A 13723-nucleotide genomic window follows, 5' to 3' on the forward strand; every position below is an offset into this window, starting at 1 on the left:
GACACGAGAAGTGAGTGCCGTGTCTTCGAACACTGCGCTAGCACCCGCTTGGTTGCTGACGGCGTGCGGCATTTGTGGACTTTAAGAATAAACCCATTCTGCGGCGTTGTTAATTGCACAGCAATGCCGAAACTCGTTTTTGAGATGGTTCACGCTTATGTAGCCTAAATTATTCCTACATTTTAATGTTAGTCTTCAAACACTTCATACAAAAACGATCAGCCCAAGTACTTTACGTTCAAAACGTATCCGTCGTACACTATCCTCACTCTAGATGGAGGTAGGCCAGAACAGCAGAAAATATTTGGCGAGAGCATGATTGCTTGCAGGTGGAGAATAGGGTGATCAAGCCATCCAAGGAAATCCGGTTCTTGTTTAGGCGCATATATTTCCTGTCTGCAGGGCCTAGATGACATGACACTTTCCAAGCATTTTATTCCACCTGAGCTCACAAATGTGGTTCGCCTGGATCACGTTTTGTGCACTTAGTGCATGACTGTTTCTTTCTCGGACAGACTTTGTGCAATGTGTAACTCTGAATGATCCCGTGCAACCGGTATTTTTCAGTTTAGCACTCGCTTGAAACATGGCTTGCGCCTTCGAGCCATTCTTTTATGTAGTGATGGTTACTATTTTTTCGAATATATGTTCAGTAAGGTGTGCAAGTCAAGGCCCAATAGGGGTGCACCCCGACCATGCTTTTAAACAAGATCTGGCGTCAATGAATTTAAGCAGTGCGTGCATGGAAGACTACAGGCTGTATCTACAACAACTCGGAAACGGCACGACGTGGGCGTTGAAAAGTAAGATGCGCTGTTCTGTTAAACTTTTTTTTTATTTTGTGAGTAACGGCCTGCTGAGCTACGCATACGACAAATAATATTCGCACCTCATGATTTATTTAACGAGCATTCTTGGCACTTGCTTTGCTGAGTAGTCAAACTTGGTCCAGCTGTTGCACCTTTGTATGATGTAAACTTTCGGCAGAACTTTTGCGCCACACACACGATAACCTGACCAACCCTGCAGCTAGTACTTTCCGAACCTCGTTATGTTCGCTATTTATTGCCAAGAGACTCGTATTGGACCCCATAGTTCCTCTCATTTTTCAAGACTCCATGCATAGGCATTCGGATGCTACGTACCTCCTTCCGTAAAGCTGTTTCTCTTTCCACGCGAAAGATCTGTCACCCTTCTTCAGATACCGTCTGCTTTCGGAGGGCGCTACGCGGCACGACCAATATAAAGATTTTTTGTCTTTGAATATCTGTAGATAAGAGTGCGTCTGCTTTAAATATAGGAACCCATAGCTTTTGGACCGTACGTGAAGCCAACATCAAGTAATCTATATTGCCAGATACTAGGGATATTCGTATGCAGCGGCGTCAAATTCTTTTTGTTGTTGATGTGGGTATCAATCTCCATGAAATCAGCATTTTATGCTGACTCCGTACACACGACATGAAGTCAACCTTGTGTCACGTGCATTGCACCTGAAATAAAAAGGGTTATGAATAAAATTACTCAATAAAAACAACACACCAACTCCTCAGACAGCCTTGAGAAGAATGAAAACAGTTAAGGCACGGCTGGCTGTTGATCGATAATAATGGTTAGAGACAAACTAAGGAGGGAATAAATTTATAACTCTGATTAGTTATTCCGGGCTACTGCAAGCGGTGCAATTTTCTTCTTTGTTGAAGGTGACCTTTCTTTCTGGAAAGATAAATAAGGAAGGAGAAAATATGCAGTAAACTCCGAGGGGATAAAACTGAATTTTTGCACAGCTATTGCCAATTTTCTACCAATAGGTTGTCCTAAGGGTTCCTGACATGCGATATTTTGGCAAAAATAATATTTTGTGTAAACATTCACCTCTCCCTGCAGTGTATGACAGCTATGGCAAGCCCGACAGTGGTATTCTGGAAGGTAGCCACACCTTCCTGGGCTTTTACTCCGAGTGCCTAGATGCACTACCTGCAAGTACAGCTGCTCCAGAGACATTAAAGTCAAGCGGAACGCCGAACTTCTACAGCATATATTGCTTGTCTACTCTTCGCATGGGACCTGAGAAGGAAAGAATCTGCCAGGTATAACTGCCATTTCTTCTTTACCAACTGCACGTGAATGCACATTTCATTTTGTTAGCTCATGGGGCTATCAATCTAATATTAAATCATATACGTATAGCAATGTCTTTACCAAGGGGTGTACGAAGCATCCAAAATTAGACTTTGCACGTACCGGCATTTGATGCATTAGTTTTAAAACACATCACGCAAAGCTTTGTTGCTCAAAGAAGTTTGATTTGGTTCGCAATAGCTTGAATTCTTCACTTTTAAACTAAAGCGTTAAGAATAACAATATTTGTCTTGAGAATAATGTACCCATCATTACCAGCACTTGAAAATAGAACATTTGATGCCGCTGGTGCCATTTACTGAGTGCAGTTGGAATCAGGGTAAATTTGAATTTATTCCTGCGCTAACTATTCCTGCATGAGGTTTGTAAAGTATCTTGAAATAATCTACTCAAGAAGCTAGGCTACCTTGCCAAGCACAATTTTGCAGGGTAAAAGCGCCCTAGGAGCACATCAACTTATGTGAATTATTTGAGGTGGGCGAGGTTTAGCATTAGTAGTGGAGCCCCTGATGCTCACCCATCCGAAAAAAGCACTTTTTTTCTGACACATGGACATCAATTAACGAGAAACATTATTAGCTGTACCAATCAGGAAGCGCCGCGTGCACTGCGTCTGCTGTAATCAAGATGAGAGAATACAGTTCGTCTGATTGAGAAGCGCTGTGGCGATGGTAAATACTCTGCCGGCAAGTTATGCTTCCCGGTAACACATCCCGACTGCGCAGTAGACTCCGGCAAACACGGTAGACGGTACCGTAAATACCGTAACGGTTTTTAAAAACTTTCTATTGTCTCGAACGTTCGCTATTCCGCGCTGAATACCAAACCACTGAATAGCATTCCGCTGAAATCAAGCAATGATAGCGTATTCTTTGAAGGACATAAGGACAACCTTTCAGCCCAGCAGCTTTGCCGTGGGTGTAGCAAGGAATGGGTGCCTCCAGAAAAAACTGCAGGTTTTTAGGAGGCAGTATCTGAGAGCATGATTCTTTTACCAATGAAACGTAATTTAGGACAGAAACATGTTTAATATGTGCCGGAAGTGAATGGTTAAAGCTTTTTTTGTTTCGTAAGAAAAGCAGACCTCCCATGTTTTTTTTCATTCAGCCAAAACTTTACCCACTTTTTCAACGTTTTAATAATACTAATTTAAACAACTAATCATTGGGACAGTATTTTTAGCTAATATTAGTTCGCCAACGGTCGGGTGTTTGCTTCAGATATGAGGGCAGGTTACGGATTAAACCAGGAAGACTACTGGGAACAGGGGATTAATAGCACGATTTTTCAGTCACTTGAGAGGTAGCAAGAAAGGCAAGAGCTTAAGGTAGAATATTGTTTTTATATTTTCTTAGTGTTATTTACAATAAAAAGATTTGCGTACTCTACCTGCATCATTTCTTTTCGCATTTTAACAATAAATGTTGTATATAAATTCCGCCTAAGTGCTATAGTTTGTCGGGTACCGCGGGTTCGCAGCGCAGCGCAAGAGAGAAAGTACCAGCGTGGCAGGCTTTCAGAATCGAACTGCCCGTGCCGTGCTGGTGCACCAAGCACGCGCCGCTCGCCTCTTTATTCTCGTCTTTCATAGCTTGTGCCAAGGCGCCGGATAAGAGCGCCAATCAGAGGGCGCTACAGGGCCCCCCGCCCAGACGGAATGTCGAACGTGACGAGACGGCGAGGCAGGCGGGTGTTGGTTTTGGGGGCGAGCTGTGGAGTGTTTAGGCCTGCGATGTCTGCGCGGAGTTCGTTGGGTGGCGTCTCGAGGTAGGCCGGTTTGAGGCGGTCCAACAAGACGACTTCTTCGCGGCCATTCAAGAGGATGGCGGCGGACTTCTGGGTCTTGTTAAGGACACGGTACGGCCCATAAAGGGGTAAGAGGCGCCTTTACAGCGTCCCGCCTGAGGAAAACGTGTGACGAAGACGCCAGGTCACGATGCACAAAGATGCGGTGGTCTGAAGACCGAGGTGGGACCGGTCGCAGGTGCTGCATGCAGTCCTGCAGGCATTGTAGGTACTCAAGCGGCTGGGGCGAGGAGGCCGTAGGGACGAACAAATCGCCAGGAAGCCGCAGGGGTGCGCCGTACACAAGTTCAGGAGTTGAACAGCCTAGGTTGCGACAAAGGACGGCACGCAGGCCAAGAAGCACTACAGGCAGGTGATCAACCCAGTGCGCTCTATCCAAGCGCGCAGTGAGAGCACTTTTTAGCTGGCGATGGAGCCGCTCAATGATGCCGTTGGCACAGGGATGGTATGCCGTGGTGCGGCAGTGTTTAGCGCCAAGCAAGCGGCTGAGGGAAGTGAACAGGGTACATTCAAACTGCCTGCCTCGATCCGTGGTAACAATGCCGGGGCAGCCGAAACGGCAAACCCATGTCGAAACGAAGGCTTTTGCGACCGTTTCGGCCGTGATGTCCGGAATTGGTACGGATTCGGGCCAACGGGTGAAGCGGTCAATCATTGTGACAATGTACCGGCAGTCACGGGAGGGAGGAAATGGTCCGACCAAATCGAGATGCACGTGGTGAAAGCGACAGCTAGGTGGCAAAAAAGGCTGCGTTGGGGTCTTGGTGTGGCGGGTCACATTGGCTGTCTGACAAGCGAGACACGAACGGGTCCACTGGCGGACATCAGCGTTGACGCTCGGCCAGACGTACCGCTGTGTGATGAGGCGCTGCGTGGCAGTTGTCGCGGAGCGAGTGAAACACAGCACGACGAAAGGCAGCCGGACCGAAGTGTCGAGGCGCCGCCGCTGACATGTCACACCACAGTGAGCCAGGCACGAACGGATGAGAAACTCTTGGTTGTGCGAAGAAGCTCAGTCAGTGGATGCATTAGTTCGGCGCAGTGGGGTATAAAGCGTCGCGAGAAATTCACCAGGCCCAGGAACTCACGAAGCCGGCGGAAGGCTGGTAGGTTCGGGGAAATCCTTCACGGCTTGAACGTGAGAGGGTAAAGGGCGAATTCCCTGCCCCGAAATGTGATGGCCCAGGAACTCGAGCTCGGACGTCCCGAAGACGCATTTCTGGGCGTTGAAAACCAGGCCAAATTGTTGAAGGCGTTCACAGAGTTCTCGGAGGTGACGCTCGTGATCTTGCGGAGTGGGACTTGCGACGACGATGTCGTCAATGTACGCAAATACAGCCGGAAGGCCGCGCGTCAACTCGGCAATAAACCTTTGAAATGTTTGAGCTGCGTTGCGTAGCCCAAAGGGCATGCGCACATACTCAAACAAGCCGAAGGGTGTAGTGATGGCCGTCTTCGGGATATCGGCAGGCTCGACGGGGATTTGGTGATATGCCTTGACAAGGTCCACTTTGATAAAGATAGTGCACCCTTCCAAGTGGCTTGTGAAATCCTGGATGTGGGGTAGGGGGATAGCTGTCGTGGACAGTCTGAGCGTTGAGCGCCCGGTAATCACAGCATGGACGCCAGTCTCCACTTTTTTTAGGGACCATATGCAGTGGAGACGCGTGGTTGCTGGACGATGGGCGGATAATACCGAGTTCCAGCATGTGCTCGAATTCGCGTTTAGCAGCAGCCAGACGCTCACCGTAGAGGCGGCGCGGCCGAGCTGTGACTGGTGGACCACGCGTGACGATGTGGGGGGTAACGCTGTGCTTGGGCGGCTGCTTTAAGTTGCAGGGTCTCGTAACCTCGGGGAAGTCTTCGAGGATTCTTGCGTACAGCGACGAGGGAAGCAGCGTGCAGATGCCAGTTGGAGGGACAGTAGACAGTACGCCCAGAATGGAAAGGCGCGTCTTGCTGTCAATCAGGCGATGTTGACGCATGCTGACGTGTAGGTCAAAATGGGTCAGGAAATCGGAGCCGAGGATGGGCTGATTGACGTCGGCTACTACGAAGACCCACCGGAAGGCACGCCGCAAACCAAGGTCGAGGGTGAGGGACCGCAGACCATACGTGGCGATAGAGGTAGAGTTGGCTGCACGAAGCATAGGCCCAGGTGACTTAGAAGTGCGCTCATCCTTGGTGGCTGGTAATACACTGACCTCAGCACCCGTGTCTACAATGAAGCGCAAACCAGAAATGCGATCCGTGACCAGGAAAAGGCGGCCGGGTTGTAAGGCGAGGTGACACGCCGCCATCAGTGATCTCGCGTCGCGTTTCCCGACCAGCTGCATGGGGAAGTGCAGTGACGGGCGCGGTGCTTGAAAGTGCTATGGTACCAGCAGATAGACGAGGTTCGAGGCCTGCGCGAGCAAGAACCTCCCGGGGAAGACGAACGACGGCTAGGACGTGGGCAGGAGCCGCATCGGCGATCAGAGGAAGTCCTAAGCGCTTCAATAGAAGCGGCGAGTCGATCGATCTGAGCCTCTAAGCGGGACACGGCCGATGACTCTGCTGTCGAAGCGAGGGTAGCGACTGAGGGAGAAGTCGCGTCGTGAACTCTATCGGCAAGCTCGGCGGCTCGGTCGAGGGTCAAGTCCCCTGCAGCAGCTAAAACGATGCGAGTGGACTGTGGCAAGCGCTGCAGAAAGAGTTCTTTTAAAAGTGCACCGTTCGAGTACATGTTGCTCGCGCCTACGAGCTGTCGCAGGGTGTTGAGCAGCTGGGAAGTGCGGCGATCTCCAAGCTCTTCGTGGGTGAGCAGGTGCCGGAGTCGCGCGCTCTCGGACGCCGTGGTTCGGTCCAGAATGCTCTGCTTGAGCCGCTGGTACGGAGCATCGTTCAAAGGTGCACCGATGACGTCTGCCACTTCATCAGCCACCTCAGGCGGCAGGTTGCAAAGCAAGTGGCGAAACCGAGTAGTCTCCGAGGTGACGCGGTGCAGATCGAAGACGGCTTCGACCTGGGCGAACCAAACGTGTGGGTTCTTGCGCAGGAAGGTGGGTAGACGGAGCTGTATGACTGCGACGTCCGGCGGCCGCGAGGAAACGTCAGGCAAAACAGGGCCCGAGGGCGCGAGGTTGCTGGGGTCGGTCATGTCTTAGTCCGGAGTCACCACTGTCGGGTACCGCGGGTTCGCAGCGCAGCGCAAGAGAGAAAGTACCAGCGTGGCAGGCTTTCAGAATCGAACTGCCCGTGCCGTGCTGGTGCACCAAGCACGCGCCGCTCGTCTCTTTATTCTCGTCTTTCATAGCCGGCGCCAAGGCGCCGGATAAGACCGCCAATCAGAGGGCGCTACAAGTTCTTTGGTTATCTACCGTCGTCTGCCCGAGCAAGCCGCAAGGAGATGAAAGTGCCCTTGTTCGAGGTAATTTATTTGTTAAAGTGATAGGTACAACAGTTGTATATTCTATACAAATTTACTATACAAAACTTAATTTCCGTTTTCACTTTCCGCAAAAAAATACTGTGCAAATTTTTATTCCCTGGCAAAGGATAGTTCCGAATTTGACAAAAAAATTTATCCTACAAAAGTAGGGGGCGCATTTGGCTGGTATTTAAAGGTCTTTTTGTTTAATAAGCTAATCAACGGAGAGACCAGATAGGAAGGTTGCGGAACAATATGGTGGTTGAATGAACAAAGTCCCCGCAATCTATACAGCTGTAGGTGTGATGGTTATGATGAATTATTTGTATGAATCTGACCGTGTAAAGGGTTCTCCACAAGATTTCTTAGATCCAGCGCCTGACACTCGAGAAAATAAAATTCTTTCCCTTGAGCAGCAGAAAGGTATTTTTGTACGTATAGATTCGTAATTGTCGCTAGGAGCATTTAACGCCCAAGAAATGTGAGATTGGAGATCACATCGTGGTCAAGGTAAAGAGGCCTAGCTCACAGAAGTCTGCCGATCCATGATGTTTCTGTAATTTGAAAACAAGCTGCGAAAGGGAAAAGAAAAACTCCCACCTCCCCTAGCGGGAACCCCTGTGTAGATGCGACGCATAGGGGGTTCACGTTGCAGCGTTGGAGAGCGGAGGAACGGCTCTGGAACGATGGAGCGGAGCGGCGCAGGCACAACGTTTTATAGCGCGCATAACCATGAGGGGACGCGCCGGTGCCAGTGCGTCTGCCGCAGTTATGACGCAACACAATCCAACACAATCCACTTTAATCCAATCTAATCCAAATCCAATACAATCCATTCCAATCCAATCAAAGCCAAGCAAATTCATTCGAATCCAATCCAATGCCCCTCGCGAGAGAGGGGCATCGGAGAGGAGAGGTGGTGAGCGGTAGAGAGCGCAGCTCGCGCGGCGAGGAGAATGGGGGAGGGGCGGACGCCGACGACGACGACGCCGGATGCAGGGACAAGGGGAGTGAATGAGATGCAGTCGCATCTAAAACAGCCTGCTACACTATCGATGCCGGCTAGTGGATAGACAAATTTTTGGCGCAGTTTCAAGGTACCGTTAAGCGAAAACCACGAGGAACCATCTTTTATTTGTGCAATGATAAAGTGCGCTTACCATGGACTTCCACTGTGATATTCACCGTTTAATAAATATTTCATTTTTCTAGTTGCCTATAACCTGGTGACCTCAGGCTGTCACCCGGAAAAAAGGCCTCTCTATAGTGTAAGAACTAACGTGATGCAGGTATAGTAGATAGAGAAATTTTTTGTTAGCATTTGACAACAGGGACGTATCATGAAAGAATACAAAAAACACCTTTAAGATGAGTACGAAGATTGGGAACGGAGCAGCACAGACGAAACACAAGAACGAAAAGACAACCACGAGCGGTGACTTAAAACTGACGTCATTTTTCGGCAAGTCAAATATATACGCTGAGAGTAAAACAGTGCAGCAAAAGCCGCAAAATCACCAAAAGTAGAGATAACCCAAGCGGTCGCCACGCTGCACCTGACGCCACGTGCCACACACATGGGCTGAACTAACCGTGGGACAGAAAGTAATCTCTTATTGCGAGAGAGAAAACGAAGGTAAACTCACATATTTATTTTTTCGGGGCTCTATTTCTGTGGCTTCAATAATTTCTCTGGTTATTTTATGTTAGTGTTTTGCAATGACCTATGTTTTTTTAAAGATTGTCGCGCAGGTGCGCCAATCCCGACGGTGGACACATAAGTGGCCACTAATCGCCAAAACGTAATAGTTATGTTCTTTTAATCAATCATTGTGGCATCGTCCTGTTTGACCTACGCACGTTTCCCCACAGGGAAGCAGATCTGATTAAACGATGCCCTTAACGCATTTTACAAAATAGTTATATTGCTTTTCAGGACAAGATTGCATTGTTCTTTTGCTTTTGTTGACTCTCGAACACATGGCGGAAAACTTTATAGGCACAGAAAATACAGGTTTTACACTAGCACGTTTTCCGGTTTTTTAACTTGTGCGATATCCGATACATGTGAGAAATAATAGTTACTTTATCACCTTCGTTGCGTTCTCTTGCTGCTTGGCTGTCCTGTTCCTCCTTTTTCAATCTCTGCAATATTGATTTTGCTAGTGATGCTAACAGCTGCTTCGGGTACCTCGCTATCAGAAGCCGGTCAACCTGTTGGAGAAAGCTTTTTTTCTATCGAGTGAAAACAACAGTTGTTCAGGGCATATAAAAAACATGGAAATGATAGACCTTTTCTCAAGTTTACAATGGGATGAGTCAAAATGTAGAAGCTGTTTGCGGGCACGTGTATTGTACGTCCAGCAGATGTGATTGTGCCAAAAATGAACCTTCGCATCTAAAAACTAGATAGTTCTGTCGCCGGAAAGTTCAACAGTTAAAACCAAAGGGTTAAAACATTGACAAAAATGACATAGTGCCTGATATATTGAACGGTTTATGACCCGCTTCGTCTATGTCAAAAACTACTAAAAAGTGATGGACATAATGGAAAATTTTGGTTAGTTGTTGGATCTTCAATTGGTAATGTAGAATGGGCTCAATTTTCTCTAAGAAGCGACCACTTAAAAATGGTGCAATGCAAGATCTGATACAAATTTTGGTATTATGTATGTAAAACTTGTAATCCCCAGTTGTGAAAGTTGACTTTATGTACACCGTCAACCTCTCTTTAAAATCCTTGTACTGACACAGCCATACTAGTTTGAAAAGAGATGGTACCCTACTTGTCGATGCAATCCTTAACACAAAGCAATAGTTGACGATGTGACAAAGAGTGATAATTATCTTTTACGTCAACAGAGCTTGCCATATAGCTGTTGTCATTACAATTCTTTAAACCGCAATTACTTCATAATGTTTTCGCACATAGAACGGTTCTACTCGTAAGAGCTTCAGATGTTTCTGCAAAAACAACGCACTGCACTTTTTTCAAGTACCGTTCTCTGATGCAATTAACGTTGTAGGGATATCTACATTGTGTGTTTAGCGCTGAAGAACATAACCAATGTCATACGACTACCTTTCTCTATAAACTTTTCTAGACCGTCGAGATTTAACTTTTTACACAAATATTTGGTCCATGCTCTTTCTTTTTTCCAGGGAAATCTTATCTCGGAATGTGCAGGCTGTTAAAATTGCTTACTCTCAGCTGTCTTTTCTTTACTTCAAAACGATAAAGCCCCCATCTTTGTGTGAGGGTAGCAAGGCTAGCGCGTTTGTCCTAAAAAAAAAGACTCCATCTGCCTAACTGGTAAATCACATTTATTTTGTCTGCACTTGAAGACAACGTCGACTTCCTCAGGCACCCATCTTTCGGACTCAGCGTCTGGAGCCAGCCCATACACTTGCCTCACCAAGCTGACCAGGTCGGGCGCTGTCTGTTGTGGTTCCACGTCGACTGGTCCGGAAGAGTGATGTCGCCCATGGTTCTGCCTTTTTCCTTCCTGGCTTTTGGAACAGTGCGCACAGAAGCACGCAGTTCCCAAATTGTGTGCAACTACAAACACTCAGCCATCGAGTCCAGCAGAACGCGGAATACCCACCACTTCCGGCCAGGTACGGGCTGTGCAGACGTTCTATGAAGACAAAGATACAGGCCATCTCGGTGGAGCCGCGTTTGCATACTCCGGTCGGACTGAAAAATTTTGCAAAGCCTGCTTCGTGCCATTGTGAAGTGCAAACTCCCCCAACAAGCAGCAAGACCTCAGCAAGCTGGCGATTCGCCCTTAATCTGAAGGAAATAGTACGTGCGCGGCACATGGCGATGGTGTGGAGAGTGACAAGAAGGTCGGGATCAACACGAATATAACTGGCGCAGCAGCCCAATTTGGCTGTAATGAGCAGGAATCCACAAGAAAACAATTAGAAGGGCCCTGTACACTACAAATAAAGCTTACAAGGACTAAGGCAACGTGTAAAAGGCAAGCCTTAACCCTTACTGAAGCTGCAGACCTAGAGTGCCGAGAAAAAAAGCCTGTTTTAAGCAAATACCGAGCAAGCATTTTTATCAGCCTTTACATTCCGAGATAATATATTCCTGAAAAAAGTGAGAGCAGAGGTTAAAAAATTGTGTAAAAAGGTAAACTCGACGGTCGGGAAAAAACCATACAAAAAAGTAGTCGCATGAGCTTGCATATCTTCTCCAGCGCGAATACACAAAAAGTAAATATCTCTCTAAGCGTAATTGCCTCCAAGACCGGTACTTGGAAAAAGTGCATTGCGTTGTTTTTGCAGAAACATTTGAACCTCTTACGAGTCGCAGACCGGTTCCTTGTGCGAAAATCGGATGAAGTTATTGAGTTTTTAAATCATTTAATGCCGAAAGCTTTATGGCATGCTCTTTTGACGCGAAACATTTATATTACTGTTTGCCACATCGCGAACTGCTGCTTTTTGCTGAGCAGTGTATCGAAAAGTACGATTCCGTCGCGTTTAAAATTACTCCGAGTGTGTCCGTGCAAGGAATTTTAGAGCTGTTGACAGTGTACCTAAACTCAACTTTGCCAATTTGGGATTACAAGCTTTACTTACAGTCTAAGGGAATTTGTATCAGATCTTGCATTGCACCAATTTTAGGAGACCTCTTCTTAGCGCGCCTTGAGCGCATTCTGCACGACCAATTGAAGATTCAACAAGTAACCAAAATTTTCTGTTACGTTGATAACTTTTTAGTAGTGTTTGACACGGACGAGGTTGGTCTGAAACCGTTCATGTTTCAGGCACTAGGTCTTTTTCGTCAATGTTTTAAGCCTTTGGTTTCAACTGTTGAACTTTCCGTAGACAAAACTATCTAGTTTTTAGATGCAAAGCTTCATTTTTGACACTCTCACATCTGCTGGACGTACAATACACGTTCCCGCAAACAGCTTCTATATTTTGACTCATCCCATTGTAAACTTGAGAAAAGGTGTATCATTTCCATGTTTTTTTAAATGCCCTGAAGAACTCTTGTTTTCACTCGATAGAAAAAAGCTTTCTCAAACAGGTTGACCGGCTTCTGATTGTGGGGTACCAGAAGCAGCTGTTAGCGTCCGGGGGTCAATCAATAATGCCGAGATTAAAAAGGGAGGAACAGGACAGCCAAGCAGTCGTAGAACGCATTAGAGGTGATAAACAAACTGTTATTTCTTACATGCGCCAGATAACGCACAATTTGAAAAGATAGGAAAAAGAGCTAGTGTAAAAGATTTATTTTCTGTGCCTACCAAGCTTTCCGCTCTGTGTTCCGGAGTCAACAAAACGAAAAGAACAATGCTGTCTTACTTTGTAAAGCACGATAACTTCTTTGTAGCATGCGGTAAAGGCGTCGTCTATTCCGCTCACCAGTTTTGTGGGAAATGGACCGACGGGATGATGCCTTAATTATAGAATAAAAGAGCATAACTACAACTTACATAAGGAAGCTAGTGGCCACTTAGGTGTCCACTGTCGGGATTTCCGCTGCTGTGCCCCAAGCTTTCAAAAAATCTCACGTCATTTCATAACAAAAACATAAAACACCTTAGAAACAATTGAATTCGCACACAGCCCGAGATATAAAGCGCCGAAAAGAAAATTGTGTGGCCGTCCCTTCGTTGTCCCTATTTCAAAAAAAAATAATTTTATGCCGTACAGTTATTTCATAACGTAATTTTGGCAGATCACATGGCGTCCAGTGCAGCGGTACGGCCGGTTGGCTTATCTCCAGTTTTCATATTTGTAAGGCTTTTCAAAGGCTTTTCTCATAATCATTTTGACTGTCAGCGCATATATGTGACATGCCGAAAAGTAAAGTCAGTTGTATGTCAGGGTTCGTGGTTGTGTCATGCTTCTTCTTGTGTTTTGTCTGTGTTGCGCGTTCATGGCAGCACAACGGTTTTTCATGAACAATTGGAGTGAACAAAAACTGCGTTTCCCTATACATTTAACATACAGCTTTGAACCAGAAAGCTTTCCCTGGCGCAGTTTGGGGGGAGCGGCTCCAAAGTGTAATAATTCATTATACTGGCATCATTAGCATAAGGATATACCTAGACCCCCACCAAGACCCCCACCTGGACCACGCAATTTTAAGCCGGTATTTAAAGATATCCAAGGTATTTACAACATTGTTCGGGCCATTAAATAAATAAAGGAAACAGCAGGCTACACACAGAATAGTCAGCCTTCATGCAGTGAAGAGTAACAGACGAGTCCCGCCAAAATCGGTGCAAAAAATGGCGTGACGGATAGAGCAAAAACAATTAGCCAATATGAATTTGAACGCCCAACATTAAAAATAACGTAGACTACAAAACCGCCACCGAGGCTTGGCGGCTACGCTAC

At 46.8% G+C, this 13723-nt stretch overlaps 1 protein-coding gene across 3 annotated transcripts in view; it reads left to right on the forward strand.

The window, feature by feature from the left end:
• Window positions 1-449: 449 nt before the first annotated feature.
• Window positions 450-13723, forward strand: part of LOC144142029 (nose resistant to fluoxetine protein 6-like) — a 77937-nt gene continuing 64663 nt past the window's right edge. For all 3 annotated transcript variants that reach the window (XM_077673452.1, XM_077673454.1, XM_077673453.1), the window contains exons 1-2: window positions 450-803; window positions 1888-2090. In XM_077673452.1, the coding sequence (XP_077529578.1) occupies window positions 587-803; window positions 1888-2090 (420 nt within the window). In that variant the 5' untranslated portion in view covers window positions 450-586. The remainder of the gene's footprint in view (window positions 804-1887; window positions 2091-13723) is intronic.

This window comes from Haemaphysalis longicornis, unplaced genomic scaffold (assembly GCF_048455015.1).
Source record: "Haemaphysalis longicornis isolate Haplotype H1 unplaced genomic scaffold, Haemaphysalis longicornis Haplotype H1 scaffold_6, whole genome shotgun sequence".
NCBI lineage: Eukaryota > Metazoa > Arthropoda > Arachnida > Ixodida > Ixodidae > Haemaphysalis > Haemaphysalis longicornis.